This window comes from Pocillopora verrucosa, chromosome 4 (assembly GCF_036669915.1).
Source record: "Pocillopora verrucosa isolate sample1 chromosome 4, ASM3666991v2, whole genome shotgun sequence".
Lineage (NCBI taxonomy): Eukaryota > Metazoa > Cnidaria > Anthozoa > Scleractinia > Pocilloporidae > Pocillopora > Pocillopora verrucosa.
Window position 1 is genome coordinate 14,075,215 of NC_089315.1, and position 26,890 is coordinate 14,102,104.

General features: G+C 37.5%; 3 protein-coding genes across 8 annotated transcripts in view; all 3 read left to right on the top strand.

The window, feature by feature from the left end:
• Window positions 1-684: 684 nt before the first annotated feature.
• On the top strand, window positions 685-10,602 carry LOC131772948 (uncharacterized). 5 transcript variants are annotated; one of them, XM_059088916.2, is made up of 4 exons: window positions 5,826-5,936; window positions 6,493-6,689; window positions 7,255-7,361; window positions 8,406-10,602. In XM_059088916.2, exons 3-4 carry the CDS (start codon window positions 7,258-7,260, stop codon window positions 9,418-9,420), a joined length of 1,119 nt encoding a protein of 372 aa, XP_058944899.1. In that variant the 5' UTR covers window positions 5,826-5,936; window positions 6,493-6,689; window positions 7,255-7,257; the 3' UTR covers window positions 9,421-10,602. The 5 variants fall into 5 exon arrangements, with proteins under 5 accessions (XP_058944898.1, XP_058944896.1, XP_058944900.1 ...); XM_059088915.2 differs by lacking the exons at window positions 5,826-5,936; window positions 6,493-6,689 and adding an exon at window positions 685-911; XM_059088913.2 differs by lacking the exons at window positions 5,826-5,936; window positions 6,493-6,689 and adding an exon at window positions 2,796-2,945.
• A 1,289-nt stretch (window positions 10,603-11,891) lies between these two features.
• LOC131772915 (bone morphogenetic protein 6-like) lies at window positions 11,892-15,080 on the top strand. Its single transcript, XM_059088879.2, has 2 exons — window positions 11,892-12,413; window positions 12,539-15,080. Exons 1-2 carry the CDS (start codon window positions 12,161-12,163, stop codon window positions 13,387-13,389), a joined length of 1,104 nt encoding a protein of 367 aa, XP_058944862.1. The 5' UTR covers window positions 11,892-12,160; the 3' UTR covers window positions 13,390-15,080.
• A 457-nt stretch (window positions 15,081-15,537) lies between these two features.
• The window catches only part of LOC131772913 (LIM domain transcription factor LMO4), a 31,716-nt gene continuing 20,363 nt past the window's right edge, over window positions 15,538-26,890 (top strand). Inside the window, exon 1 of one of the 2 annotated variants that reach the window (XM_059088874.2) lies at window positions 15,538-15,778. The gene's annotated coding sequence lies outside the window, so the exon portion shown is untranslated. Of the gene's footprint in view, window positions 15,779-21,122; window positions 21,142-26,890 lie in introns of those variants that run through there. The other variant, XM_066164699.1, reaches the window with a different exon arrangement.

A 26,890-nucleotide genomic window follows, 5' to 3' on the forward strand; every position in this document is an offset into this window, starting at 1 on the left:
TAATTCGTTTGGCAGTTTCCAACCGCCGGAAATAGAACTGGCGGAGGTTATAATCCCCGCGGGGGACTCAGAAATTTTTCTTTATTCCTCGCTGAAGACATTAGTGGAACATTTGTCTTGTCGTTCTTTGTTACTCTCCGATAACAATCGCAGGCCATTTTATCAGATCAGATATTTGCATTCCTTTACATACCTTTGTAATGTACTGTAAGTTTTTAAATGCTGTTTAATTTTGAAAACGTGGCAATGGATAAATTCGAAAGATTATTTAACTCTACAGGTTCAGCGAATATCTTTTTTGGCTGGTTTGTTTTTACGGAATAACGAAAATGGTACATTTAAACTTTCGCTATGGCTTTGTTCATTTCTAAATTTTCTTTAAGGATTTTAGGTTTTCTTAGCAAAATGAATAATAGAGCTCCGCCTACGGTTATTGGCGTCATGTTTGTTTGGCTATCGTTCACACAAAGTGAGATCGAATGCTTGTATTAGCTCTTGAGAACTGCAGTACTTTATTCATAAAAATCAGCGCGGATATAAGTATTTTGGACTACACCTTCTTTAGCTCTGCAGCTACGGGTGATCTTTGCGCAAATCATGGGCAGAGGGTCCGATATAGCCTTAACAAATTGTGGACAAATATTGTGCTCTGGGAATAGCTGAGCTGATATGATTTGCTCATTTTTTCCACTGTGAGGGCTCGACGGAGCGATAGCACACAAGAAGTTTACGTAAGCCGTAACAGTTCCTCCCTCGGCGTATTTTAAAGAAGACATACTTAGCTGATTCCAGCAGAGTGGGTTAACAAATTGGACTCGTTTCAACTCTTCTGTATAACATCTTGGATTCGTTTGAACCAAGTATTGTCACGTCTGCGCGCTGCGACTACAATTACTTCGAGAGTATTTAAGGTAAGTCTTTTCAACGCAGTCGACATTTATATTAACAGAGGAATAGCGTCTTTCTTTATTAGCTCTAAGGCTTTAACTTAGTAAGCTCTACACTGAAACTATTTACCATAATCTTATTGTGCTTGTCAGAGCTAATTGCATTACCCATGCAGGACCGGATTATAAACGTCTTTGTCACCTAGTAAAAAACACATTGCTGCAAACAAAAACCTTTTAGAAGTCATTTTATTCGAGAAGGCACAAAATGTCACGACAAAATGACCTCTTTGTACTAACTGACCGATTACAATTTCATGTTTATAGAATTCAGCTGTCGTATCTCGGTCATTAGAGTTCTGGTTTGGGTTCTCAGCGGTAACTTAAGTTTAATATTCTTGAAGCATCGAAATTAGGTAATTTTCTATCAACTCACTATATGTTGCTAAACTTCAATAAACCTGCTAAATTAGCTGAAGTAAGAGTAGAAATTGGTCCAGTTGAATTAGAATAACAAATTTATAACGTTACGTTCCTTCGATCAAGTTTGATATTGTCTTGCTGCATCTTCTCTTGTGTCACATTCTGATGATTTTTACAATGTCCTAAGAATTATGGTCCTAAACAAATAACGTCAGCAGCGATTTGTGTTTTCCGTATTAGCAGGTTGCTGTTTAAGTTCTACGTATTTGCCTTTCCATGCAAATGGGTATTAAAGCGCTCAATGAGTGAAACAAAAACGGATTGTCTCAAATGAAGTTTTCTGTTTGTTTTTGATGACCGTGGTATTCACTATCCCGAATGTTCACAGGATGAGTGAAGGGACCAAAGCGGCGTTTGAAAGTTTAATAAATCGGTTTTGCATCGTTTTCGGTTGATCTGGCCCGACTAGAGAACGAGCAAAGGTGTTCTACCAGATGAGTCCCCATAAAATCGAAAACAAATATTAAAACACATATAGAAAATTCACTGAAAAGCAGTTTATTACTTTTTTAAATATATTGCTTTTATTCCTGTTTTGATCACGCACTGATGACGCCAGTAACGTTTTTGCAGTGAATATCACATTGTCATATTCTCACAAAAAAAATTAAAAAATTAGGATCATGCTAAAAATCGTCAAGAATTTTTCAGTCAAATTGAATTGTTCACAAGCTTCGGAGAAGTAAAAAAGAAAAGAATGAAGGAAAGGTTCTCAGTGCGGAAAATAAAGACCAACAAACTAATTTGGTTCAACTTTGTTAAGAATCCGGATCTTACTATTTCCGTGAGAAAATACGGGTTTCCTGCATGGCGTGAAAAACTGGAGAAGTCATCCGCGGCCGACGGAAAGACGGATAGAGTTAATCAAATCCTGTTACGTGGTGATAAACGATTTTATTTTAGGCTTTCAAGCTTGCGACTTAGCTATATTTATTTGCTAGGATTTGTACATATTTTTTCTTTTTCTCTTTTTTCAGTCATCAATGTGTTACTTGTGCTTTAAAAACTAGCTTTCCCTGATGGATGTTAACGTCACTTCATCGTGTATATGTTTGACGTTTACTTCAAAATTTCTTTTGATAATCCGTGCAGTTAAAGAACTACCGGCACATTCGTCAATATCTTCGATAGTTGCAGCTCATCTTGTGTGCCACTTAAAAGTATCAACTTATTTCTTTAAGTTTGATCATCAATGATCACATTTTTCTCGTTTACCCTCTTCGCGGCTGATTTTTGGCTGCTTACAAAATTAATCTGCACTTTGCACTTTTGCGCAAAGCAATTCAGCCTTCACTTGTGCCCAGTCTTCCCTCGTGTTCGTTTCTCGGAAGTTTGATCGGTCAACTGAATCAGTAAATCTTACGACAGCGGGTGATTTGTTTGACGTCACACGGCACCAATGATGCTTTGCTATCATGACACATCAGCATCACCGTCAATATTCATTACTTTGAAACCATGCGGTGATGATAAAAAAAAACACCCAAATGTGATGTTCAGAAACTTAACATGTGTCTCGCAAACTGAGCTCTGCTGAAAAATCTCTAAGCAAAGGGGCAGGAATTTTCACAGAAGGTATGATTTTTCAGCATTATCTAGAACGTCACAACGAATATCGATTGTAAAGATATCTTGTGTCGTTGTTATCGGACATCTTCATCACCATCTTCAGTTATGAGGCAAATCATTTTGTGCTGTATTGCTGTAAGAGTGGTTGGCAGGTTTTAATTTTTTGTTCATTTCGCTCTACGTTTTGAAACAAGCAAGAATTTTGTGCCAGCAATGTTAAACTTGCCCACTTTCTTCCCACGCTCGCATGTTTCAAAATTCAATGTGACAAAGTACAATATTCCGTTTAATTTACATCATAATGGTATTGATTAAGAATTCACGCGACGAAACCTATTCATAAAATATTCGGTATATTTTGCAACAAGAATGTTACTAGAGCATTCTGTGTTTGTTTGTTTGATCAATTGCCTGAAATAAGGATAAATATATTGATAAATGCGTAAGTAGCATGCTCAACGGCGAGATTTTGCGCCAACCACACGGTAAACAACAATTAATAGTAATAATCTTTTACTTCTAAAAAAAAATATAAGCTTAACAAAACAACACTAAATTAACCCCATTTGGGCCAGTTTTGTCTTACAGAAGCAGCACCGATATGCGGGAAATAATTTCTATATTGTCTTTCATCTGCATTTCCTAATTAAAGGAAGGAAAAAGCAGTGAAGGGTCACGCGATTATAAACGCCCGGGTTGAATTGGTAGACATTTCTTTTATGTATTAAACGATTTTTTTTTTCAAACGACAGTAGAGCACAATTTTCCAAATTAAACCATCATTATTTTTAAAACAAGTATCAGGATCTCTTTACCAGCAGACTTTTGGATTCAAATTTTTTGCTAGAATCCAACTTCTCGAAGCCCAATTCAAAACTGTTTTTGTAACAAGGACTATTTCAAACAGAGAAGTACCTCGTTCTATAGTAGTAGTACGGAATTTTCAAATGAAGAATCACATCTAATTACTCTTAATTACCTCGCGCTACGTCACAACAGCAGAAATTACTGCCCAAGTGGCTCTCAAAGGTATCATTTGAAGAACTTGTGTGAGGAACACGTTAACTCTGCGGTTATTGTCTGATCATTGGATCTGAGCAATCTCTTTAGGTCACCGCTCGAGTTAAGTACAAGGGCAGACTTTAAATTATACAAAAAGACTGCTGCATGAGAGTGGAGTTCTACGCAGTTTGTATCAGTTATTTCACTAACTAAAGGCAATAAATATACCATTGCTGGGGCTTTTTTACACCATTGTACACCATCAGTGCAAGTTTATCGACCTGCCAAATGGCGATTTATGAACAATGACGTTATAATTATCTGGACTTTCCATAAATTTGTTTAACAACATGAACTGATGCCTTTGACAGAAAAATTTATCACGAAACATATAATGAAAATATCGATATTGACTTTTTCCTCATCTTCCTGTGAAATATCGGTACTTTGCAAGATAGTTACAACTCAAAAAAGTGCGTTGAGAGCGTTCTGAAGGTTAAAAAACCTAAGAATATTTCTTCGCGGGCGAAAGCAATCCTTCTACTCTCCCGAAATCATACTCAAGGTGAGGTTTAAAAAAAATGTCCGAAGCAATGACAACTTTATGGCGAGCTCTCTAACTAGAAGAAGATTACTACATAAAACTGAACCGTCTCAAAGAAGTCGCATTCCAAGGGAATGACACACGTTTCTCGGAAAAATAGAATTGACAGTTTCTCTTTTTTCGAGAAACGTGTGTCATCCATTTGGAATGCGACTTCTTTGAGACGGTTCAGTTTCACGCAGTAATCTTGCTCTAATTAGAGAGCTCGCCATAAAGTTGTCATTACTTCGGACATTTCTTTTTTCTCACCTTGAGCACGATTTTAGGAGAGCAGAAGGACTGCTTTCGCCCGCGACGAAATTTTCTTAGATTTTTTCTCTTCCGGCTTTGTCGGATAGTTTTTAATATTTTCTGGAAGGTTCATCTCTTGTTGAAATACTACTATCTGACGGTCTCACTGAGACCGTAGAACAGTAAAAATTTTAGATTTCTTCACATCATATTGCGCTTAACACAAAACCCACAAAAACCACTGATTTGCTTACTTTGGTTAATTAATTAATAACAAAAGTTAATTTTTGAGCTCTTGTTAAGATCTTCAATATATTATGTGGGCTGATATCTTTATATTCATCAATGCTCTTATATTTGCGACCACCACATACTCTAACACATCGAAGGAGTGGGTGAATAGTGGCTGAAAACAGGTGGGCCTTTCTTAACTCTTGTCAAGTCAAGAGAACTATTATCAGTTTTATTGGTTCAACGTAAGGTCTCATGGTATAACTTCAGGTATAAGGAAAGAAAACAGATATGTTGGTGTCTTTTTGTAAACTATTTTCGTTGTAATCGATGTCGGTCACGTTTCTAGAGTTTCAAAATGCCGCAAAAATTTGAAATAGGTAATTGTTGTCTATTCACGCACGATTAGAGCTTATAAACAACCCGATGAAGCTTGTGCTGGTGAGAGTGAGTGAGGGTAACTGAAGAGCCAGCGGAAGAATTAGCGGGTGACTCACATCTCTAGCAGACATCTATGCAAGATTTTCTCTTCTCAACGACCAAGCTAACAATAAATACATCGACTTTCCTTAACAATCTACCGTTAGCATTTTCATTAGGACAAAGAAAGTTTAATTATCATTTGAGGGATATTTTAAAACAAAAAGGAACGGTGGAAAAAACGTGTGATCGTGACAAAGAGAAACCTCTTCAGACGATACAATAAGCAATCGGCACGTACAAGAGTCGAGGGATCGATAAAGAACTTAATTTTAGCAAGCACTTGAGAAAGAATGCGACGCATGCCTGACTCTATGCTTGCACGCAGGAAGAAAACATTGCTATTCTTTGTATTACATTAATGAGTGGGCCACTGAGCGATGAATCAAGGAAAGTAAAACAGCGTGCTTCAGTTTAACTCTTCAGACAAATCTTAAACGCCAGATGAAGTAAGTAGCGAGAAAGGCGAGCAAAGCATTCTCTTGAATAGGTATAAATCTACACGACATTTCAACTACACGTTTTGCGTGAAGGATGCAACATTTAGGGAAGTTCGCGAAGGAAGAAAGCATTGACAAACCTTAGCTGTAAAACGGGCACGTATCAGAAATCCTAAATTTTAACGTCAAAGTCAAACTCCTGAGAACTGCACAATCTCTCTGAATTGTTCTGCGTCTATCATTTAAAAGCTATGACTGGACATAAATATTTCAGCATACGAAAGAAATGATAATCTTTGAGGTGAAATGGCAGCGACAGATTAATTGATAATAGCAATCTCAAGAATAGAGGCTTGTCTTTCGAACGTGTTCTTCAATAGAATGAATTTCGAGCCGACTCATGAACGATAAAGATAATTTGAGGGAAATAATTTGTTTACTCGTTCTCGTGTTACCTTAAATAACTTGGATTTTCTATATTTATCGTTGTACTGGCATACGTATGTTTAGCGTGTATTAATAGCAAAGAACAGCTTCAAATTCCAATACTCTCATTTCATGTTAGGTGTTCGAAGAAGAAGTCCTGTAAAAATTTCGTTCACCGCCATAACTTTGAGTCCCTTGCACCGTTCAACAAGTTCTACTTCATTCACGTGGAAATATGCTAATTTTTACACCGATATGGTCGCTTTAAAGCACAGAAGAACTCGATCTTCATATTTGGTTGGAAGAGGGTCCTAAAATAACTTGCATTGTGTTCTGGTAGTCTAGTTATGTTCGGTTTTCAAATATTAATCCAATAATTTCATTTACGTTTTGTACCATCGTCAGAATTGCATAAGGTTTTAATGGATAGAGACTCCCGCACAGGAATGTTTGTAAAATTCTATCCCGTTGCTTCTAATTCCCAAAATAACAAACACATACATCTGGTCAGCTCTCTGCCTCTCTGCATAGGTTGCAAAGCAAAGCAAGTCTCTGACCTTGCATGACTTTCAAAGCAATCTTCATTCTCCTTGACAAGTAATAAAGTTTGTATCCTACGTTTGAAATTTCGTAATAATATGTAATCGAACAAGACAAGTGCTGCGCAGAAAAATCATTATTCATAAAACCTTCTGCTTTTTTTAGCGAAGTCGCGGCACAGAAGAGAGTCTTGTTCTTCAGCATACATTTGAGAGCACTAGCTTGCTTATAATTTCGAGCATCCCAAGTTTGCAATTTTACCTATTCTTGTAAATGCATAAGGAGAGATAAGATTTTTTTAATCCTACCACGCATTTGATGTCGACTCCAAATATGCTTGAAATAATTTCTTTTCTTTCAGAAAATGGTAGAAGCCGAACCTTGGGTGATAGGACTCGTGGCAGGATTGGCAGCGTTGATTTTGGTCCTGATTTGTATTCTCGGCATCTTTTGCGTTTTATGGGCCAGGTAATTATAGTATCAGATAATATCATTGTCGTCTCACTCATTGTTATTATTATTGTTGGCTTTTCGTTATCGTTATCACTTTCGTATTCGTTATGTTATCACTGTTTCTGCCGTTCTCGTTGTCATTATCATTTTCAACTCACACTCACTGTCATTGTCGTTGTTCTTGTTATCAGTAAATGTTACCATCATCATACTCTCCATTTCGGAAATACCTCAATTTTTTTAAGGATAAGTGGTTGTTGCTATGGTTCTCGTGATTAATTCAGTGATTGGTGGATTTGGCTGATTGGACTTAGTATGATTGGCTACTTCAGCAGTCCGATTACAGGTGTCCGATTACAGCCAACTGTACGATTACACTGTCCAATTACAGCTCTGCAGAATGATTAGTGAAAAATAAGGCAGCTAATGCACCAATCACTTTTCAGGAAATTGTAACAGTTATGATTAAGCCTGTAACTACTTATAAAGCTAGGGAATCGATTCGAAGTTACTATCATGAAGACTGTGCAATTTCGCTTGGGTTAATTCAGTATCAGAAAATTGTAAGAATAACAAGTAAAGAGAGAGTTGGTGATGATTTGTTTATCCACGAGAGCTCAGTCTAACTTTGATTAACGATTTGAGATTCCTTCAAAATCCTCTTCATCATTCACCGTCGTTGTTCCCTTCGGTTCATCTTTGGTGTTCGTCTACCCAACGAAACTATTATTCCAAGGTTCCATTTATTTTGAAATTTCGTTGACTATCACAAAAATTGTGACCAGGCCTCTTCAATATCACAAACATTGATAAGCATGACCATCACAGCAAACAGAAAAAGGAAAACTGAACTTCTCATCATCTGATTTCTGTGAACGCTACATTGAAATTTAGATATCATTACACTTTTTCAACAATACTGATTTAAAGATTTTTTGGAAAGTAAAAAAACTATGATACCTTATTTCCCCCATGTTCCTTTTATAAGCAAAGTGACCGCTCTGAATTATCTCGATGATCATCATTAATCGGGAATTTATTGTTTTCTGGCACAATTAGGAAAGACAGACAACGGAGACGTGATGAGCGTGAAGAGCAACGCCGGCAACGCTTAGCAGCTCTCGCCAGTAGAAATAGTGACTTCATGGGAATTGAGTCTAATTCTGCGTCTATGGCGTCCTCGAACAACAACGCCAACTGGGTTCTTAAAGAAAAACCGCACGACTTATTAAGCTCGCCGCCTACTTTAACTAGAGCAGCTGGGAATGAGCCTTTCATAGTCGGAAAATCAATGGTGAAATATTCTAACGAACTTGACAGATCAAACAGCCTTCGACCAGGAACGCCACAAAGATATGTCAGCCATAATGAAGCTGAGCAGAGAATGGTGCGGTTAGGGATGATTCCGCCAAGACGTGACGAATTCAACGGACATTTCCCAGCAGGTTATTACACCGAACCTGGAAGAGGCAAGTCACAGAAAGGAAAGGCGAAATCTCTAGATATGGATGGGAGCAGAAGATACAGTGCGGACCCGCCACAAGGGGTGGCAATGCCCAGATCCGTCGGCTACGTGAACGGAAACATCCCCCCTGGTTATCTCACCGTGCCTGGAAAGGCCAAGTCTCCTGGTAAAGCTAAAGGTGGAAAGAGGGGGTCAAGAGATCTTGAAAACCAGCGTTTTAGGCATAATAGTGAGGTGCTAGTACCTGTGAGTGAAGAGGTCCAGTTGTGGTCTATGGAACAGAGCCAACCCCCATTTACACTTCCTGAGGAAGATTACAACACAGCGGGAGCCACATGGTATCTTTCTCCATCAAATGATACGCAGGGAATATCCAGTGCAAGGTCAGAAAGTTCCCTGTATCGGCCTTCGCAACCCCAAAACTATCCAAGGCACGGTCCACAAACGTATAACACTCAGAACGTAAATGGGACGGCTGTGTCAGGGTCACTACCACCAGAAGGTCCGCCGCCCACTTCGCCAGGGCTGATGGAGCAATATTATGACGGTCAAGACACTACAAGACTCAAACGAGTAAAGCGTGTCGGTGTACCGACTCTGCCAAATTAGAAAGTCCCCCACAATGTCTTAAACATTTATTTGACATCACCTTTAAAAATTGCACTAGGAAATGATCGCTTCTCAGCTCAGCTTGACAATGCAGTGGTTATCGTTTGTGGTGGTGGCTGTATGGAACATGGAATACAATGTACAATGTTGGTTTCTGACAGCTCAGTCCCTTATGTTGAGGACTATATGTTTGTTCATGATGTTATACTGGTAACCTCTGGAAGTAAAAGCAAGGGACTGGAAGATGGATTTTAAACTTTAATCATTCAAATACGCACTTAGTCGGCTATCTTCCTTCATCTCCTTCCAAAATTTTGCATAATTTTGGCTTGTGTTGATTTATGATCATGAAAGCACTGTTCTTTACCTGGTGCATCAGAGAATAGAACAAAAGCAATTGTATACCACATGGTTATAAAGTATTCGTCAGGTCTAAAAATCGCATTTGAGGATGAAGCCATCCTTAATTAAAGTAAGACACATAAGGCTACGCATTTTGTGGCAATTGCAGTGGTAGAATGAGTAAAAATTCCAGCCAACGCACGTTAATCTTTAGTAAAAACCAGAGGAGGATTGAACATGTTAAGATTTTATTATAAAAGCGTTCCTCTCTAAATAAAGATATTTAGTGAATGCTCTCCCACGTGGCGATTTGCAAGAGGAATAATTGTTTAATCTCATCAAGCTTATTTTAAAGCGTATGGCTGCGTTCTTTGAAAACAAAATAGGAAGAGAAGTATCAAAACAATTTATCGACGTAATTAAAGTTGTTTATATGTAAAATATTTTAGAAGTAAAACAGAAAAAAATGTTTCTATTTCTAAAGAACATAAAGAACCTTTAATGGCAGTTTTTTTTGCAGTTATTATATAATGAAAATGTACCTTTTTACCTCGAACAGGCCTTCGTGGATAGATCATCTTTCACTAAATGCACTGATCGGTGTGCGTGCGGCAAGTTCGAAGACAGAGTACATGAATTTTGGAACAAATTTCTCACTTATGTGACCTGTAATGATATTGTCAAATAGGCCTGCAATTTTGGTGACAGGCACAAAGGTGGGGATAGTTTAATGAGAAAAAAGGGCCAGAAAAGGAGATCAGCGAAGGCCTGGTGGGTGATAAGTAATTATCATTTCCCATTAAGCGTGGGTGGCACTGCAAATAAATCTCATATATCAAACTGGTTCTCTTGCTTTCTTTTAAATTGATGTCGGAACAGATGCTATTTTTCGAAATCGGACAATTTAAGAACACCTTTCTTAGAGTGGGTCTAGGTTCAGATATTTCCGTCCACTCTTGGACGGTTCCGTCAGGTCTCATCTCCGTCTGATTCCGGAAGCCTCCGTCCTATTTCCGTTGTTTCTGTCCGAACAAGAGTTCGGCTAAAACCGAAATCATCCTGATCCTACTGGACGAAATGACCAGATTACATTTATAATGATCGACCAAACCTAATATCGCAAAATTGTGATTTATGAAACTTTCTTCTGAAACTCGAAGCATTTTGTTAATGTTATTTTTTCTTTTAGATTTTTCACATGAAGCTATTATCTTAGTTTTTAATTTGACACCGGGTTTCTTTTTTCCCGCTGATATGATAAACATCGAATTCAAAAGCGTTTCTGACACCGATAAGCCCATTATTATGGTTATAAAGGCCATTAATCAAGTTTAAAATGAATTCATCTATGTCAGTTTTATAAGCCCTTAAACAAAAGATATGGTTAAGAAATTTCTGTAATAACTCATTACGTTGGGAATGTACGTTATCGTGTACAGCAGTCTCACAACTTTTAGGTACTTTTCGCCATCCATTCAGTTTTGAGTTCGAATATATTTAAAAGAATCCTTACGAGTTACCTTTAATGGTGAAAGTATGTGAAAACTCAAATCTATCTGCAAATTAACGAAACCAGACAAGAACAATATCGAAAACAACAATAACTTTTTCATTAGGAAGGTTCATCCGTTTCCTTGTCGAAAACAAAGGAGCTTTCATCACTGTAGAAATGAGTTTCTCGGTGTAGCCTTCCTTGAATCGGTTTTTCCACGTCGGTAACGACAACAATGATCTGTTGTTCCCTTTGCAGTGAGAAATTGATTATTTGTTTGAAATTATTACCAATTCAAAACAATAGAAGGCTCTAAACATCTTCACAATGGCGTGTTATCGGTTTTTCAACATCCAATTTGAATAATTGGTTTTCCTAAATTTCGTCTGCAAAATTTGCATGTATGTAGACATCAAATCACTTTTAGAGATTTTCAGCAAGGGCTTGCTAACAAACTCCTTCGTTGAAAGTCAGAGGTTTACAATTTTATACTTAGTTTTTCAATACACTAAAAATAGCAACAGTGGTCCAAACAGGAGAAGAATGCGCATACGTAAGTTTCCGCCGCGCCTCTAACAGTCTAACAGATTTCCAAGCGAGTCTAAGTAATCTTTTGACGCATGTGGACTCAACCGTGAACGCTTGTCATATCATCTTCAGTCCTTATTGAAAAACACCCACATGAATATTCACCCTGCGATATGGGTCGAACTGTACTGTAAAGGAAGCCGCTCGTCTGTACTTGTATGCATAAAAGACGGGTTGGCTGATCGATTTTAGAAACGGCGTTCTGGTATCGACGTATATATAGAGTTTGCGGTGTTGGAGTAAGTCCTAGAACTTGCACTTTTGTCGACTCAATGACAACATTCTATCCAACGCAATCGAGTCAACAACGGCCACGAAATGTTCACAGCATTTCTTTTATTCTGTTTGTTAATTTGCCATACACACCAGACGAACGACAAAGCACTCAGTCAACCTTCCGAACTGCTTCGCGGGTTTAGCCTTAAAGAGGTTTCACAATTGAAACAATCATCAAAACAGAGAGATGACGTACCAAGATTTCTTCTCAACTTATACAGAAAGCGAGCGCTTTTACACCGCCGAGGAATAAACCAGCGGGACTCGGAGATAGTGAGGGTGTTTTTCCGAGAACGTAAGTGCTAGCTCCTTAGAATGCCTGACCGAGAATGGCATTTAGTTAGTTACGGTAACCATTCTATGAAGTAATCAGAACATAACACCAGGTAAAGCGTTATTTATTGGTTTTACTCTCTTTAGCCGCAGGGGAAAGCAAGAGAAAAGGACCACTGCATTACGGGTTTTATTTTAACATATCCACCATTGTAGTGGAAGAGAAAGTCAAGAAAGCTGAATTGAGAATCTTCAAGAAGACTCCGCTGGGACGGACTAGAGAAGCTGGTTACTTTAAAATAAGAATTCTGCGTTTGAAAAATCACCAGCACTGGACCAAAGGGGTCCCTATCGCTTCCCACTTGGTTAGTTACAAAGAAAACGTTGGTCGGTGGATAACGTTTGATGTTACATCTGCGGTTAAATTCTGGAAAGAGAAACCCGAGGAAAACTTTGGCTTGAGTGTTACAGTGGATGGCGTTGGTGCCTTCCCATCAGATTTTCGTATCGGGGGACATGGTAAAAGAGCACCTTTCTTGGTAACGTATACAAAGAGCCCACAAAAATTTCCAAGAACTCTGCATGTAAACTGCAGCAGCGACTCAGTTCCCGAAGAGAATGAAGAACACGTCTCTAAAAATATCTCAATGACGTCCACATCTCGTCAGAGGCGTTCCAGCAGACCGCCTAAAAGATGTCAACGTCGGTGGGTTTATGTGCATTTTAAAAAGTTAAAATGGAACTGGATTATTGCTCCAAATGGTTACAGCGCTAACTATTGCGATGGTGTCTGTCCGAGGGTTCTTGATATGCAACTGGAACCAACGAATCATGCTATCTTGCAGAACATTTTACACAAATTGGACAGTCGAATTCCGTCTCCCATGTGTGCTCCTACTAAATTACATGGCATCAGTGTGCTATATAAGACAAGCGACAGATCTATTGCGTTAACAGAGTATGGTGGAATGGTTGTGTCGTCTTGTGGATGTCTGTGATGAAAGTGAAATATCCGCAAAACCGTTTCTTAAAAAGATAAAAGCCGAAAATAAATTCTGGCTCCTCATAACACAGATTTATGTTCGAGGAATTATTGAATTATCGAAATTCTTTCCTACTTGGCTGACGTCGCCAGACATACACAAATTGCTTTGAACTGAAGAGGAAGGCCTGTAAAAAAAACATATATATTTGATTGAATTGTTGAGTACAGTCATGATTGTACTTAGGTGATATTTGACAGTCAGTTTGCGACAGTCGCTATATCCAGAGGAAGACTGCTTGGGCGCATGGAGAAGTAGGTGTAAAACCACTTATGAACCAGACAATCTAGTCGAGCAAAACTCCATAATTAAAAACATAGCTGCAATACTTTAGAGTCTCCAAGTCAAAACAAGATCCAGAAGAGGAGACAATTTTAAATTCAAATTTATGGTAGTGACGCAAAAAGTTTTGTATCTTTTTGCAAAAGAATTTGGCAGGCTGAAGAGCGTGAAAAGCTCCTTAAACCTTCACAGAATCTTTCAAAAGAAGTTTGGTATAAAAGTGTGTACTTTAGTTATATTTGCGGACGGCGCCAATTTTGGGCGAGAGAAAACAAGAACGTGTAGGAATTTCTACCCCCGCAAACGCAATTATCAAATGCCAGCTAATATTTTCTCGTTGATTGCGCCTTTTCGAATTAAATGAATAGCCTGCAGTGTCAGACAGACGCCCAAAAAATAATGAGACAGGGTAATGAAACATGATTAATCTTTTGAAAGTTACATTATAATAACATCAGTTCTTGGATCAAGTTTTTTATTACGTACGTTCGGTTGACTGCAAAGTTTTCCAAATAGGAGTAAAAACTCATAAGGGTTATTTAATAACAGAAAAAAATGGGATTGCTTATTTAGCACGCTTGAAACAAACAACTACTAGTACGTACTAATTAGAGTGAGAATTTTAATCGTCTATAAGCCGATAAAAGATTGTGGCCTAACCGACTGACTGACTGATTGATAAAGTGTATCAGCCAGAGTAATAGCAATATTAACGGTAAAGTCACGAAAATGATTGCATGTTTATTTAATTGTGTGAACAAAATAATGATATTAAAAAAATTAAAGGTATTTAATGTGTACCTCTCAAAGTTAGTAAGGACTTATGAAATGATTTTTTACCCTAATTATGTATGAGTTTCCACTGGAAAAAGTTTAAGTCAGAAGTCATATTTATATTTTTCTTCTGAAAATTAGATGAGAGATTAGCAAAGAGTATTTGAAATTCTTGTTGTCCATTGGTTAATTAACTGTGGGTTTAGGAAGGCTCTTAACAGCTCAAAGTATGTCATTATACTTCGATGGATCATTACTATTTGCTGATGTTGCTTGACAGTCATGAAAAATATTGTTGGATTACAATCTTAATTAGCCTGTATTTATAGATATTAATAACTCAAAAGTGAGCCTGGGAAAGGCTAATTTCAGCTCTTTTTTTAGTATTTTTTTAATTTAACGGAATTCAACCAATTACAACAAGTAACGAAGCACGTTTTGAGCTACAAGTATTGAAACAAAGAATTTCAGACTGTTTAAGACGCTACCATGGTAGACTGTTTGAAGTGAGTGAGCAGGATTGAAGCCCTACCATTACCACTTATTATTATAATAAATAAAAGCGAAAATGGAATAATTTATCATGATGACTAACCTCTGTTCGTTTCTCAACCCTGCCATTAAACTGGTAAAAAGTTGAATCACGACGAGCCTTAGGACTCCTCTACACAACAAAGTTAATTCTCAGGTTTAAGCAAAAGTTTAATTTGGATAGGTCGTCTGGCTTAGATATATCGTAATTGTAAACGCACCCGACAGCTTCCTTCTTGGTTCCAATCCATAATCTAAACCCGCCCCAGTGTTTCTTATTAGAAGAAACTCCTTAACTTACGAGCATATCTTCAAGCTAGTTTTTTTTTCCTTATAAATAACCCAGGTAGTACCAGTTTTCTACTATACACTATGCAATTTTTTTCCCGAAGAAATAGATGTAGGATTTATTTAAAGACGGTTGAACTTCGGCACCATTTTCAGGTGTCTCCGGTATATTTAACTTTCGCAGGCTTAGTGATTTCCCCGCTGACCAAAATGACTGTGTACTCTTACTCTCGATGAACGCCTTCAACCAACAATAACAATGAAGATCTGAGTCATTTGTAAGAGCGACGATGATCTTATTTTCCACCAATAGCGACCCTAAAAGCACCTCTTGCATGGAACATGCCTTTGTAACACAGTTTTTGTAGAATCATGATGGCTTACGAGCTTGCGAATCAAGAAAATTGCGGACAGTTCTTGCGGAGGAGTTCCAGAACCTGAAGTATCGTTGAATGAGCCTCTGTCAAAGGTAAGGTGGAAGAGTTTTTTCAAAACATTTTTGAGCATTACAACCAAATTTTTTTGGTTAACGGGGAAATAAGAGTATCTTCCGGTCAAATGAAAAAGCTAAATGAAATTGTTACAATGTTTACAATGTTTCACATTTCATGCACTGCACCAGTACGCATTGATTGTTGACTGTCCCAACGGTGGGGGATTACGGACCCTCCTTCTGGCCTAAACGATTTTGGACACCTCATGGCCTTTACTTGCATTTTTACCTAGCACAATCTCTGTCTGTCGAACAAATACACCTTACAAAGGTAGCATACAATTATTGGTTTCCTGGAAGTGATCCGAATAATTTTACAACATCCCAACTAGCTGGGGCAAACCAGCTGGGCTAAAATCCATAGCTGAATACCACTCGCCAACCATGCTCTTGCCCTGGTGTAGAATGTATTCAAAATTTAGAGGTATGAACTATCATACTGATCTTTCACTAATTAAGCTTTCACCAATTAATACAAAACAGTGGAATTACAGGAAGTGTCCCAGTATGTATCATACCTAATCTGAAGGGGAAAAAAAGGCAAAGTCATGGCCTAGTTTTGCAAAGGCCAATGTAGTGACCAAAAAAATCTAATTCATAAGATTCCAAGAGGTTTTACTCTAAGACACAGTTAACAAGGTGCTCAGGGCTATTTTACAGATCAATATTGAAGAATAACTAACCAAAGCTGACCATTTACACAAATCATTAATCTTGCAAGCAATTGACCACAAACCACAATCAATGATCAAAATCAAGATCAATCTCACAATCAGTCAATCAATTGTAAACTGAAAAAATAATACAAGGAAGTTCTATCAATCTAATGAAATGTTGCAAAATACATAATCAAAAATCATGTGTAAAAACTGGGCCTTAACACCAATAACAAGATTAAAATGACCAAGAACAATACAAAAGTTTCAGTACAAAAATTGCAAGAATTTTGGTGGCTGGTGAACAGCCCATGGTTCTTATCTAAATGGTGGGCGTTCACTTGCATCTGATACAATTTTGGCCTTTAAATCTTGAATCAATTGAAAATATGGTAATGCAACAAAATATCTGTTTGTATACTTTTGCCCAATGCTGGAAAACTAAACTTAGGAAAACAAAGTCACAAAGGTACTCACATATTGGTTCCACTTGTGCCAAAAGTTTAAGAAACATAAGGATGAAAGTTCACCAAGACTACTCAAAAACTTATGAAGAACTGATTACAGGGATGCTTAACTCACCTTTATATGCAGGTGGTGACGCTGAAGGGTCCAATCACAAAATCAGTAGAAATTTAGACAAACAGATAAACATTGTAACTATGTTCGTATCTAGAATCATTCTGAAATTATTAAACTAATCAATAATCAATTAAATAAAAAATGAGCCTTCCGGCTAGTGTCCTTAACAGCCAATTAGCACTAACCTAGAGTTAAATTTTAATTCAGCATTCTTTATTTCTTTATTCAAGAGCCTTTTTGGGAATAATTTTCCCTATTCTTTTTCAACCATCTAATCATCAAATTGTGGACAAAAAGAAAGAAAATGAATTTTCTTTCAAAGCTTTCAGATTTGAAATCAAATTTCACACAAACCCTGGGTTAATTTAACCCAGCTTTGAACAACCTGGCCCAGAAGATTGGAGTTTGACTCCAAATTAAGTACCACCTCATACATGTTACCATGAACAAAAACAACTATGTCCTCATTACCAAATCCCATCTTCATTATGTATGATAAAAAGCATTTGATATTTTCAAAATGATGTCATTCTTAACAAAAATAAAATACATTTTGTCATTATAAAATTGGCCTATCAAAAAACAAACAAACAAACAAAAAACTAGATTAAAAAAGCCAAAATACCCACTCAATGATCAATAGCAGCACCAGTTGGTATAAAACAAGTTATCCACTCAGAACAGCAAAATTTCAACAAAAATTAGCAGAAAATTTAACCAGAAAATTATCTCAATCCACTAAGGAAATAATCAATTGATCAATCAATCAATCAATCAGCCATTTACTTGTGCTCTAAGGATTGTGCAAATGACAAAAAAAATTACTTAAATGAAAACAATAACAAACACTTCTTACTTTACAAAAACTCATTTTTTGCTGCTGACATGTCAACTTTCAATCATCAAGTGGGCAATCTGTCTATCACTCGTTAAGTTTGCTAGTGAACCAAACACACTGAGGTGTGGATTAATCCATTGACGTATTTGCTGTCAGTTACTTGGTAAATTGAAAGTTCTCACTTGACTTTAAAGTAGTGAATCAGGTGGAATCTTTTTGCCCATCAATTCCCCAGTTAATTATCTGAATTTTTAAATCTAAAGACAAGTTTCTTACTTGAATGAAGTAAATTAATTGTTACCACTTTCCAGCAGAAAATCAGATGCAATTCAATACTTAAGATTCAAAAAATGCTTTTCTCAGAACAACATCAAGTGCAAAGAGAATTTGTATTAACCTTTTATTTGAGTAAATTTGAAATAATTTTCCAGACCCAGTTATACTAGGGTTTGATAACACTATCACAGTGGATAGTGCAGTATGTTTCGTTATGACTTTTGATATGTTTGCTTAAGGTGAGGCATGGGGTATTGTAAGTTTTACAGTTTCCCAGGTTTCCTCTTTGATATTTTTGTTTGCTCTCACTACCTGTATGTTGGAGATTTTTTGCTATTGTATGGAAATATTCCTCTCTATCCACTCATACACTGTACATGCAATTCATATGTGGCAGTTTTGATTGTGGCCAATTCCAGGTTGTTGCAATGTTGATTTGTAAAATCTAGGTCATGACTGTCCCATCCACAATAAAAATTCATAAGTCTGGGTCTGAGCAATTTCAAAATTTAGTTTTATAGCTTTGAAGAAAGTTTTCCTGCTGGTATTTTATTATGTTTTCTCTTGCCATACAACAAGGAAATACTTTGCAAGAGTTGAGAGACAAATCAAAACTAGGTTAAACTTGAATACTTGGAGTAGCACAACTTGCCTTTCAAGTTACTCAACCCTAAATCTTTGATAAATCAATGGCAAACCCTCTTCGTGCTTCACATCCTGGGGTAAACCTTTCTTTCAGTGTCTTAACTGTAATAGGAACAATTTTAAAGAGCACTTCACAAGTCAACTTACTGATTGTCTAGAACACGTGCACCACCACCTAATTAAAATTGAAATTTAGTTTTTTTCCAGTAAGTTTGTATAGCCCAATAATTTTTCTTTCACTCCCTCTTCCCCTGTAGAATGTCACGCTCAGTTTGCTGTGAATACATGGCAATGAATGTGCAAAGGGAGGGGGATATTGTAACAAACTGGGGTTCAAACAATCTCTGTTACAAGTTAGATGATATGTAACACTCACATGGCTGCTATTAACCCTTTACCTCCCATAAGCTGTTAAAATGTAACTTCTCCCTGTAATATCCATACATTGTCCAGCAAGTAGGTAGTGAGAATACACAAACCTATCAGGTAGAAGTTGTTATCTTGATCTTACTCCAAATTCTCGTAACCAATTAACAAGGAAACTTGTAGCGGCCAGAAGGGAGAATTAACAATCAGATCTTGGGAGTTAAAGAGTTAAGGATTTCATGCTGTTCATCTAATCACCGCCCCACTTAAAGGGAAGAATGGTTGTCGGTTTCAAGTCTTAACGTGATTTTACTATTTAGCGCATTTGGCTGGGTGTCTTCTTCATCTGCCAGTCTAAAACACGGTGAAAATAATTTTTCTAGAGCTAGTATCGAGTATTCTCTCAGAAAATACCAAACTTTCTTCACGAGTTTGAATGCCACAATCTACATCAAATCTTTTGTTCTGAAAAAGGAATGCGTTTTGTATCAAACTAGGGCTATGGACTTAGCGGCTCAACTCCAAACTACTGAGAATCGTTTAAGGTACTTGTTCCCTCATATGCACCGACCTTCAAAACTTTTGGACGGCCATATCGCCATCTCCCCCGCAGCCCTCAGAAGAAGCTTGCGTGACATGCGAAGGAGACCACTCTATCGCGTGACACCAAAACCATATGGCATTAATAATCAATGGAATATCTTCATGCCGCTGAGTTCGTTTGTCGGTTGGTTGCTCAAAACCCAAGGGAACGAGGATCTCATATGTCGAAAGGCAATCTCTCTCTACCCTTTAGTCAAAATAAATAAAAGTTGATATTTCAGTGGACTTTGTTCCCACTGATAAATGTTGAGATAAGCGATTATTGACATAATGAAGCGAAAACCTTACCTTACGTTTGCTGAATCGGGCAATACGAGAATAATTTGTTAGGCTTTGTTTTGAAATCATAACTCTGAAGTTGAAGTTGTATGTGCACCAGATGAATTCAATTTTGGATACCTTTTGATTCAGCTTTTAAACTAATTTTTCTGTTTCTCCATGCTAGCTCAAGGAAGTTTAAAATGAGCCTATTTCCAAGCCATCAATCAAAGCGAGGAAATGAAAATGATCGTTTCCCAGATTCAACTGTGTCACAAGGAAACGATCATTCAAGCTAGAAGCTTAAAGATAAATTCATTACTTCCTACTTCTCGATAAAAACGCCTGTCTGGCTTTAATTACGCCGACCTTTGCAATTCATCTATTAAGATCAAGTCAGCGGGGATTCGTGAAAGGAGAGAGAAAACAAAAATTGTAATTGGACGCAGATAGTAAAGCGATTCGAATTGACTCGCTTTAATTACGGTCGATCACAAAGTATTGTAGTTCAGGCACTTCCTCTCGTTTATTTTTGGGATCAATTTTTAAATACTTTGTTCGGAAATGCGTTTATCTAATTAGATACAGCTGGCCAAAAGTTAGTTTTCACAAAAGCTGTTGTTACGTTGCTTTAAGTGAGTAACTTTAAAAGAGGGAATGCAGTGTTGGCGAGGCTGTTAATCAATGAAGTTGACGAGATTTGCGTTTTCATGATGCGATCTTTCTACTGCCGAAGCGCCGTTCGTGACTACTGCATCTGTTTTTGAGCGTTCATTATCCCTATGTCTGGTTCCTAATTTATTGTTTTTCCATGATACCACAAAATACTCAATCTTCCAATTAATGACTGCCTCGCTGAAATTGTCTTTTTCCCCAATTACCTTTAAATTGGACTTGCAGCACTAGTTACGGGAACACTTACTCATTATTTTCAGTCTTTGGGGTCTATAAAATAAAGGAAAGTAACGAAAACACAATTGTCATTAATGCTTTGGAATGACAGAGAATTATTTCGTATATGTATAAATACAAAAAGTTCTTTTCGAATTACATATGTAGCCGAAGTCGCAGACATCAAACCGAGTCGGTAAACTACGTCGGTGGCCGGATAACAGGTCAGTTGAAGCTAAACTTTTTCTTCTGCGTTAATTTGCACGAAATCATTCCTTGCTTCGGACTTAGAATGTTAGTAAAAAAATTTTGTTTTTCAATATGATAGAAGAGCCTAACTTAAGCCAGGCGAACGCCTGTTCAGATATTTTCGCCAGTTTTAAAGAGACAACATCACGCTTCGATAAACAAAAAAGACATCTTGAAAAACGAAATTGAAGGTTTTCAAATTCGTAATGTGCAATCTGTTCTCAGTCCTCACTCATCCTTGCTACATTTGGGCTCTTTCAGACTCTTTAGACCGCTTTAAATAGTTTTTAACCCAGGTCAACTATCTTAGATGATCGGTTGAATTTTGTATTTGGTATAATTGAAAACGATAGCAAAAAATTCAAGACGTCATTCCTTGTAGCTTCTTTATGGTGTGCCTTGTTGACCATCAATGTCTGCTTTTTGTTCGGTAATTTCACTACATCGCAATTACCTTTCACAGTATTTTAAAGCCTTGATTTCGACTTAACTCGCTACTTTTGCCTTCTAAACTCTTAATGCAATGAAATTATTTTCATGGATCGCCCGAATCCTTTCTACATCATCTGTTGCATTCTGTTTGAATCATCTTGTTTTTAAATGCGATTGAAGTGAACTCAACGCGAAAAGACGATAGATTCCATATATGTATTTGGTCGAGATATGATAGAGACTTAATCCCCCCCTCTTCCTCTGCACGAGGCCTTCAGGCTACAGGTAATCCGTCTACAGCTGCTTCAAACTCTGGTTATCTGGTCTCGGGGTTTTGCAAATAGTGAATGACACCTTGCTTTTGCGGCAATGAATAAACACCATGTGACTATCTGTCCATGCAAGCAGAGTTCGTGACACGGGATTGGTCGTTTGTAGATCTTACCAGAATCTCCTTAAACGCGAGTGACCTAAAAATATCTTAGAGCGACTACCTATAAGTAAACCTTTCAGAACGTATTTAGATTGAATATCGTAAAACAAAACCAAAATAATCTCAACGACCAATCAGAATAAAGGTTTAAATCATCATAAGACATCAGGGGTTTCAATAAACTTACGCCATCTGTGTAGCCGGCGAGCAAGCTCTTTTGTCTGGGTTTCCCCTTACGGCCCCTTTGGCGGGAACTGCTGCCTATTACGCCATCGGTAGCCGCATACTGGAAAAGGTGTTGATACCCTTAAGACAATGAGAATTCAACTAATGTAAAAACAGCAAACTACTTGAAGCGCGGGAAAACACAAGTGACCAAGTCACGATTGATTTTGATTTTGCATCTGATTGGAGGATAGGGTGGCACGAGTTTTCTAGACCAATGACAGGGCAAGGTATTAAAACATCAATGCAATCCCGGATTGCTTTTCGACATTTGATCGAAAATTTCTTGGTCTGGGATTGAGGATGGACTCTATAATTTTCAAAGATAATGATCAGCAATGGTTCTATATGGTACTTTGTTGAATACAAATTAAGGTGTAGATGAGCATCAGATTAGCACCTTTTGCGCCTTACGGTTTTAATCAACTTGCATGAATGTGATAGGTGACTTTTAGAGATTCAGGTTAGGGCCATTGATAGCCTTTGAAAAAGACAAAAAGATCACGCCCTTGAAAAAGACCTGCTGTTCTTTGCCTCAGTGTTACCAAGTTCAAATCTGTTTATGGAACATTTATAGTGAGCTTATTTCTTTTTGTTCTATTCTTAAGATAATGGGTGTTACATGCATATCATGTTTCAGCTCAAGGATGTGTCATCAGCACACATTCTTGACGGTAGCTAAGGAGGGTCCTGATCCGTCAAATCTCTTCTCTCGTGTGCAAGTTTTCATTGAAATCTTGAGGTTTTCATGAAATGAAAGAAGAAATTCACAGGTCACGTATGCTTCAGGAGGCAAATCATACCTTTGGCTAGTTCATTAATTCGCGAATCACACTCCACTTTCTGTAAAATTCATGCGTCACATACTAATTTTTGCCTTAATTACGCATCACCTATAAACTCCTTTGCAACCCTCATTCGAATTTTCCCCACCTTCCCTCGTCAAGGATTTCTAGACGACGTCCTCCTTCCTAGTAACCCACTCGAAAGAAGTATGGTGAATTTGAGTTTGCGATTAATCATATCAACGAAGTCCTCTTTCAGTTCTTCAAACATTTCTCTGAGTTATAATCACTCATGTTGTCGACGAAAGATAAACCATCTCTAAGAATCATTTAAGCGGCATTTATAGGTTTGTATGTGCTGGCTGTAATGCCTGTTACTTCGGTGAAACGTGCTGGCATTTTTCCACACGTGTTAGAGAGCACTTAGTCAGTGACAAGCCTCTTACATTTTCAAGCATCTGCGAGATTCTGCACATTGTCGCGCATTGTGTTCAGCAGATAGCTCCCATGTTTTGGATCACGCCTCTACCGGTTTTCAACTCAAGACAAAAGAGGCTATTCATATTCAAAGAGAACAACCACCCTTGAATCAACAATTACACCATGTAAATCTAAAACTATCCTTTTAATTCTCACACTTTCATGCTTTACTTCTTTTCTTGATGTGTCACCATTTATCGTAATTAGCATTTTTCTACTTACTATATAATTCAACTTCCAACGCTTTGTACATTAATTAACTGAAGATGACAGAAGTTTCTGTCGAAACATGTATTACAGACTTAAAAGTTTTGTTGCTTTCTATAAATTCTTGACTTGCCTGCTAATATCAAGACCATTTAAATAATCCTTTTCTTGCCTAACCGAAGAAGGGAAAAAAGGTTAAAATCTGCCTAGAAAAAGCTTCGGATCTTCTTCCTTACTAGTGATCAACGAGGCTACGAAGAATAACCAGCAAGCGTAGACTTAGTTTGTTTCCGAACCACTGCTCTTTTTCAGGGTTCAGCATCCATTCATACAACACCACCGTTTTTAGGACGTAAGGGGAAATCAGTCTGCTGGTGTGTTGCAAAGAATTAGCCGCTAAATTGACGGCAAATTGCAAAAATCACTGTCGTGCGAGGTTCCTGTGAATTCAGGTGTACATTCGAGCCTGTGGCGGTCACCCATTGGGTAATCGCTAAATACACTGGGTCGTCCGCTTAATTCGGGTTCAACCGAATAGGGGTATTACAAAAACGATTAAAAAAAAAATCCATTTTATCCCATAACTGACCACTCAATATACAAAAAGTCACTCAAAAATGCTATTAACACTGATTTCGGGGAAAACACATGGATTAAATGCTGCTTGAAAGATTATTCCTAGTTTTCTTTGAGTGGTTCCACTCTACGTGACCGTTCAGCAGGTGGAGGACAATACAAAAAGGCCATCTTAGGACTCAGTAAGGGGGCCACGACCGCTTAATACAGGTGAAAATTACGAGTATTAATTGGAAATAAATTCGGAACTTTGACCGCTTAATACTGGGTGACTGCTTAATTCGGTGCCGCTTAATACAGGTTCTACTGTATCTGGACATTCGATGTCACGTAAATGCTTTCAGTAACCTGAGGGACTTTGCTTGACCGCCGTCACAGCCAAATGTGTGGTAAAATAATTTCTGTTCAAGGCACGACTGTGAGAAACGCAGACGTAAAAGTTCTAAAGTGGTGTTACAATCAGCAAATAAATTTTGCTGAACTTCTGTGAGTACATTCTCTAACGCACCGACAACATAGCAATAAGGTAATTTATCAAATGGAGATCGAACTACTCTTTCTGTTGGGGTTTCAAATTTGATATCAACCATTTTAGGTCAATTGTTTATCCGCACGACTAAAGCCAAATCAACGCTGATTCTTAGCCCTTTTTACCGTTCTCCGCCGTTCTGTTCGAGCAACAGATATATGCTGGACCTATTTTGATAGTAGTGGCGGCGCAGGTACAGTTTCATCAGCTTCACGAATCAGCACTTTTTTACGAGTCACGTATATTTCAGGAGGCAAATCGCGGCTCACACTGGTTCATGAGTACACACGCCTTTCTTTGAAATCACGTGTCACGTATAAACTCTTTGCTGCCCTCATTCTTGCAGTAGCCGAATTAGAGTTGCAGTCAAAGAATGGCACTGTCGGAGAGTATCTCGTCTCTGATGAAATGAAGTCTGTTGAACAAATGATGTCTCCGAGCTTTGTTTAATTTAAATTTTAAAATCCAACGTGTCGAGGTTTTTCTGTAGATGCAAGGCACAATTATCTTTATTGAAGCGATTTCTGAGTGGTAAGTTCGAAGTGGAAAGTTACTGGATAGGGTAATGGATGAATGTGCGAACGGACGGAGTAACGTTGCAAGCCGATGGAGCTTACTTGCATTTTAACACTTAGCTTTTAAGAGAAAATTAATTTAAAAAAAAAAAAAAAATCAGTCATTCTCACTTCATATCCTTTGACGGTGAAGACAGTTTAACAGATGCATCAATAAAACTGGGCAAATATTTTACAACCACTTTCGGTGCAATTAGACCTTAGGGGAGAAGTCCATTTGAAAAGGGAAAAAGGTAAATGTGAGCTTTTACTCGTTTTCTTCCTATGTAACGATTCCATGTAATCTTTTCAACGCATTTTTGTGGTGTTTCTGCTTCTTAAGTCTAGTAAACACAAACAGACGTACAAGATATACATTTTTCACCCAACAGATAAGGATAATGGTTTCGACTCAAGACTGAATTAAAATACTTCATTATCCCAGGAGACTTTTTTTTCAGCTTTAAGATGCGGATGGTTTCCTTCCGGATCTCAACTGATTTTTGCGCTGAAATAGAGACACGGAAAGTTGCTGGAGGTGCCATCTCAATTATCACTTAAAACGCTTTGATTGGAAAGGCTTCGGCCCTAATAATTAGTGATTCAATTACCTACAATCCAGAGAAAATCGTTTGTAAAGACCAAGGGAAAGTGATTCATTCGAGACATTATTATTTTTTTCTCCGAACCAAACAATTATATGGAATTCTTTGAAACGGCTTTGTGCAATAATGAAATATTAAACAATACACGATCCGCATTTTTCTATTGGAAAAAAATGCCATTTTTTCCTTTGGGTCTCTTGACTCTTCAACTTCATCCTACGCTCGAAATCAACTGATTCTAAATGTGTTTAATTCGAGAGCTAAATCGCATTTTATAATCGAAAGAATTACTTCAATTGTAGTATGTTCTCTTTTGTGATCTAGTAATAACGGAAAGTTATTTCCTTAAAAAGCATTTTAATGCAAAATAATTGTTTTACCTTTTTTTCCTAAATAGAGATAAAGTACATTCCATCTATTAAAATGATTTTATCTGTGAAAAGTTATTAAAGACAAAATTCCCTCGACAGGGCTCCGTATGCTTTTAGCAAAAATGATTTCACTTTACCCCCTGCCAAAATATTTTTTTCTCATTTGTGAAATGAATTTTTGACGACGCACTCAAAGAAATTAACAAGTTTAAGCGGTGCTGTGTCACTGGCAAACCATTTAATTGTCGAACCAATTGAGAAATGCCAAACTCAAATTGCATTTGTCGATCTGATGTTATCTTGTCATCAAAAGTGAAAATGAAGACAGCATCGAGCATGAAGTGATTGAAACATAGGTCAACAAATGAGCCTTTTTGACGGGAAGCAGGACTTTTTTCTTCTATGGATTAATTAATGACAGTTTAACACAAAATAATATTTTAATACAGACAGGCCGTTGCCATGGGACAAAGATGGTAAAATCATTTTTTTTCAGGCTGAAATAATCTTTTATTGTTGGAGGAAGT

Excerpts from the sequence above, each read along its gene's own strand:
- LOC131772948 (XM_059088915.2), top strand. The coding sequence starts at position 7,258 with ATGGTAGAAGCCGAACCTTGGGTGATAGGACTCGTGGCAGGATTGGCA. Across the intron at positions 7,362-8,405 it reads TTTTGCGTTTTATGGGCCAG|GAAAGACAGACAACGGAGAC; the intron begins GTAATTATAGTA and ends TGGCACAATTAG.
- LOC131772915 (XM_059088879.2), top strand. The coding sequence starts at position 12,161 with ATGTTCACAGCATTTCTTTTATTCTGTTTGTTAATTTGCCATACACAC. Across the intron at positions 12,414-12,538 it reads GAGGGTGTTTTTCCGAGAAC|CCGCAGGGGAAAGCAAGAGA; the intron begins GTAAGTGCTAGC and ends TACTCTCTTTAG.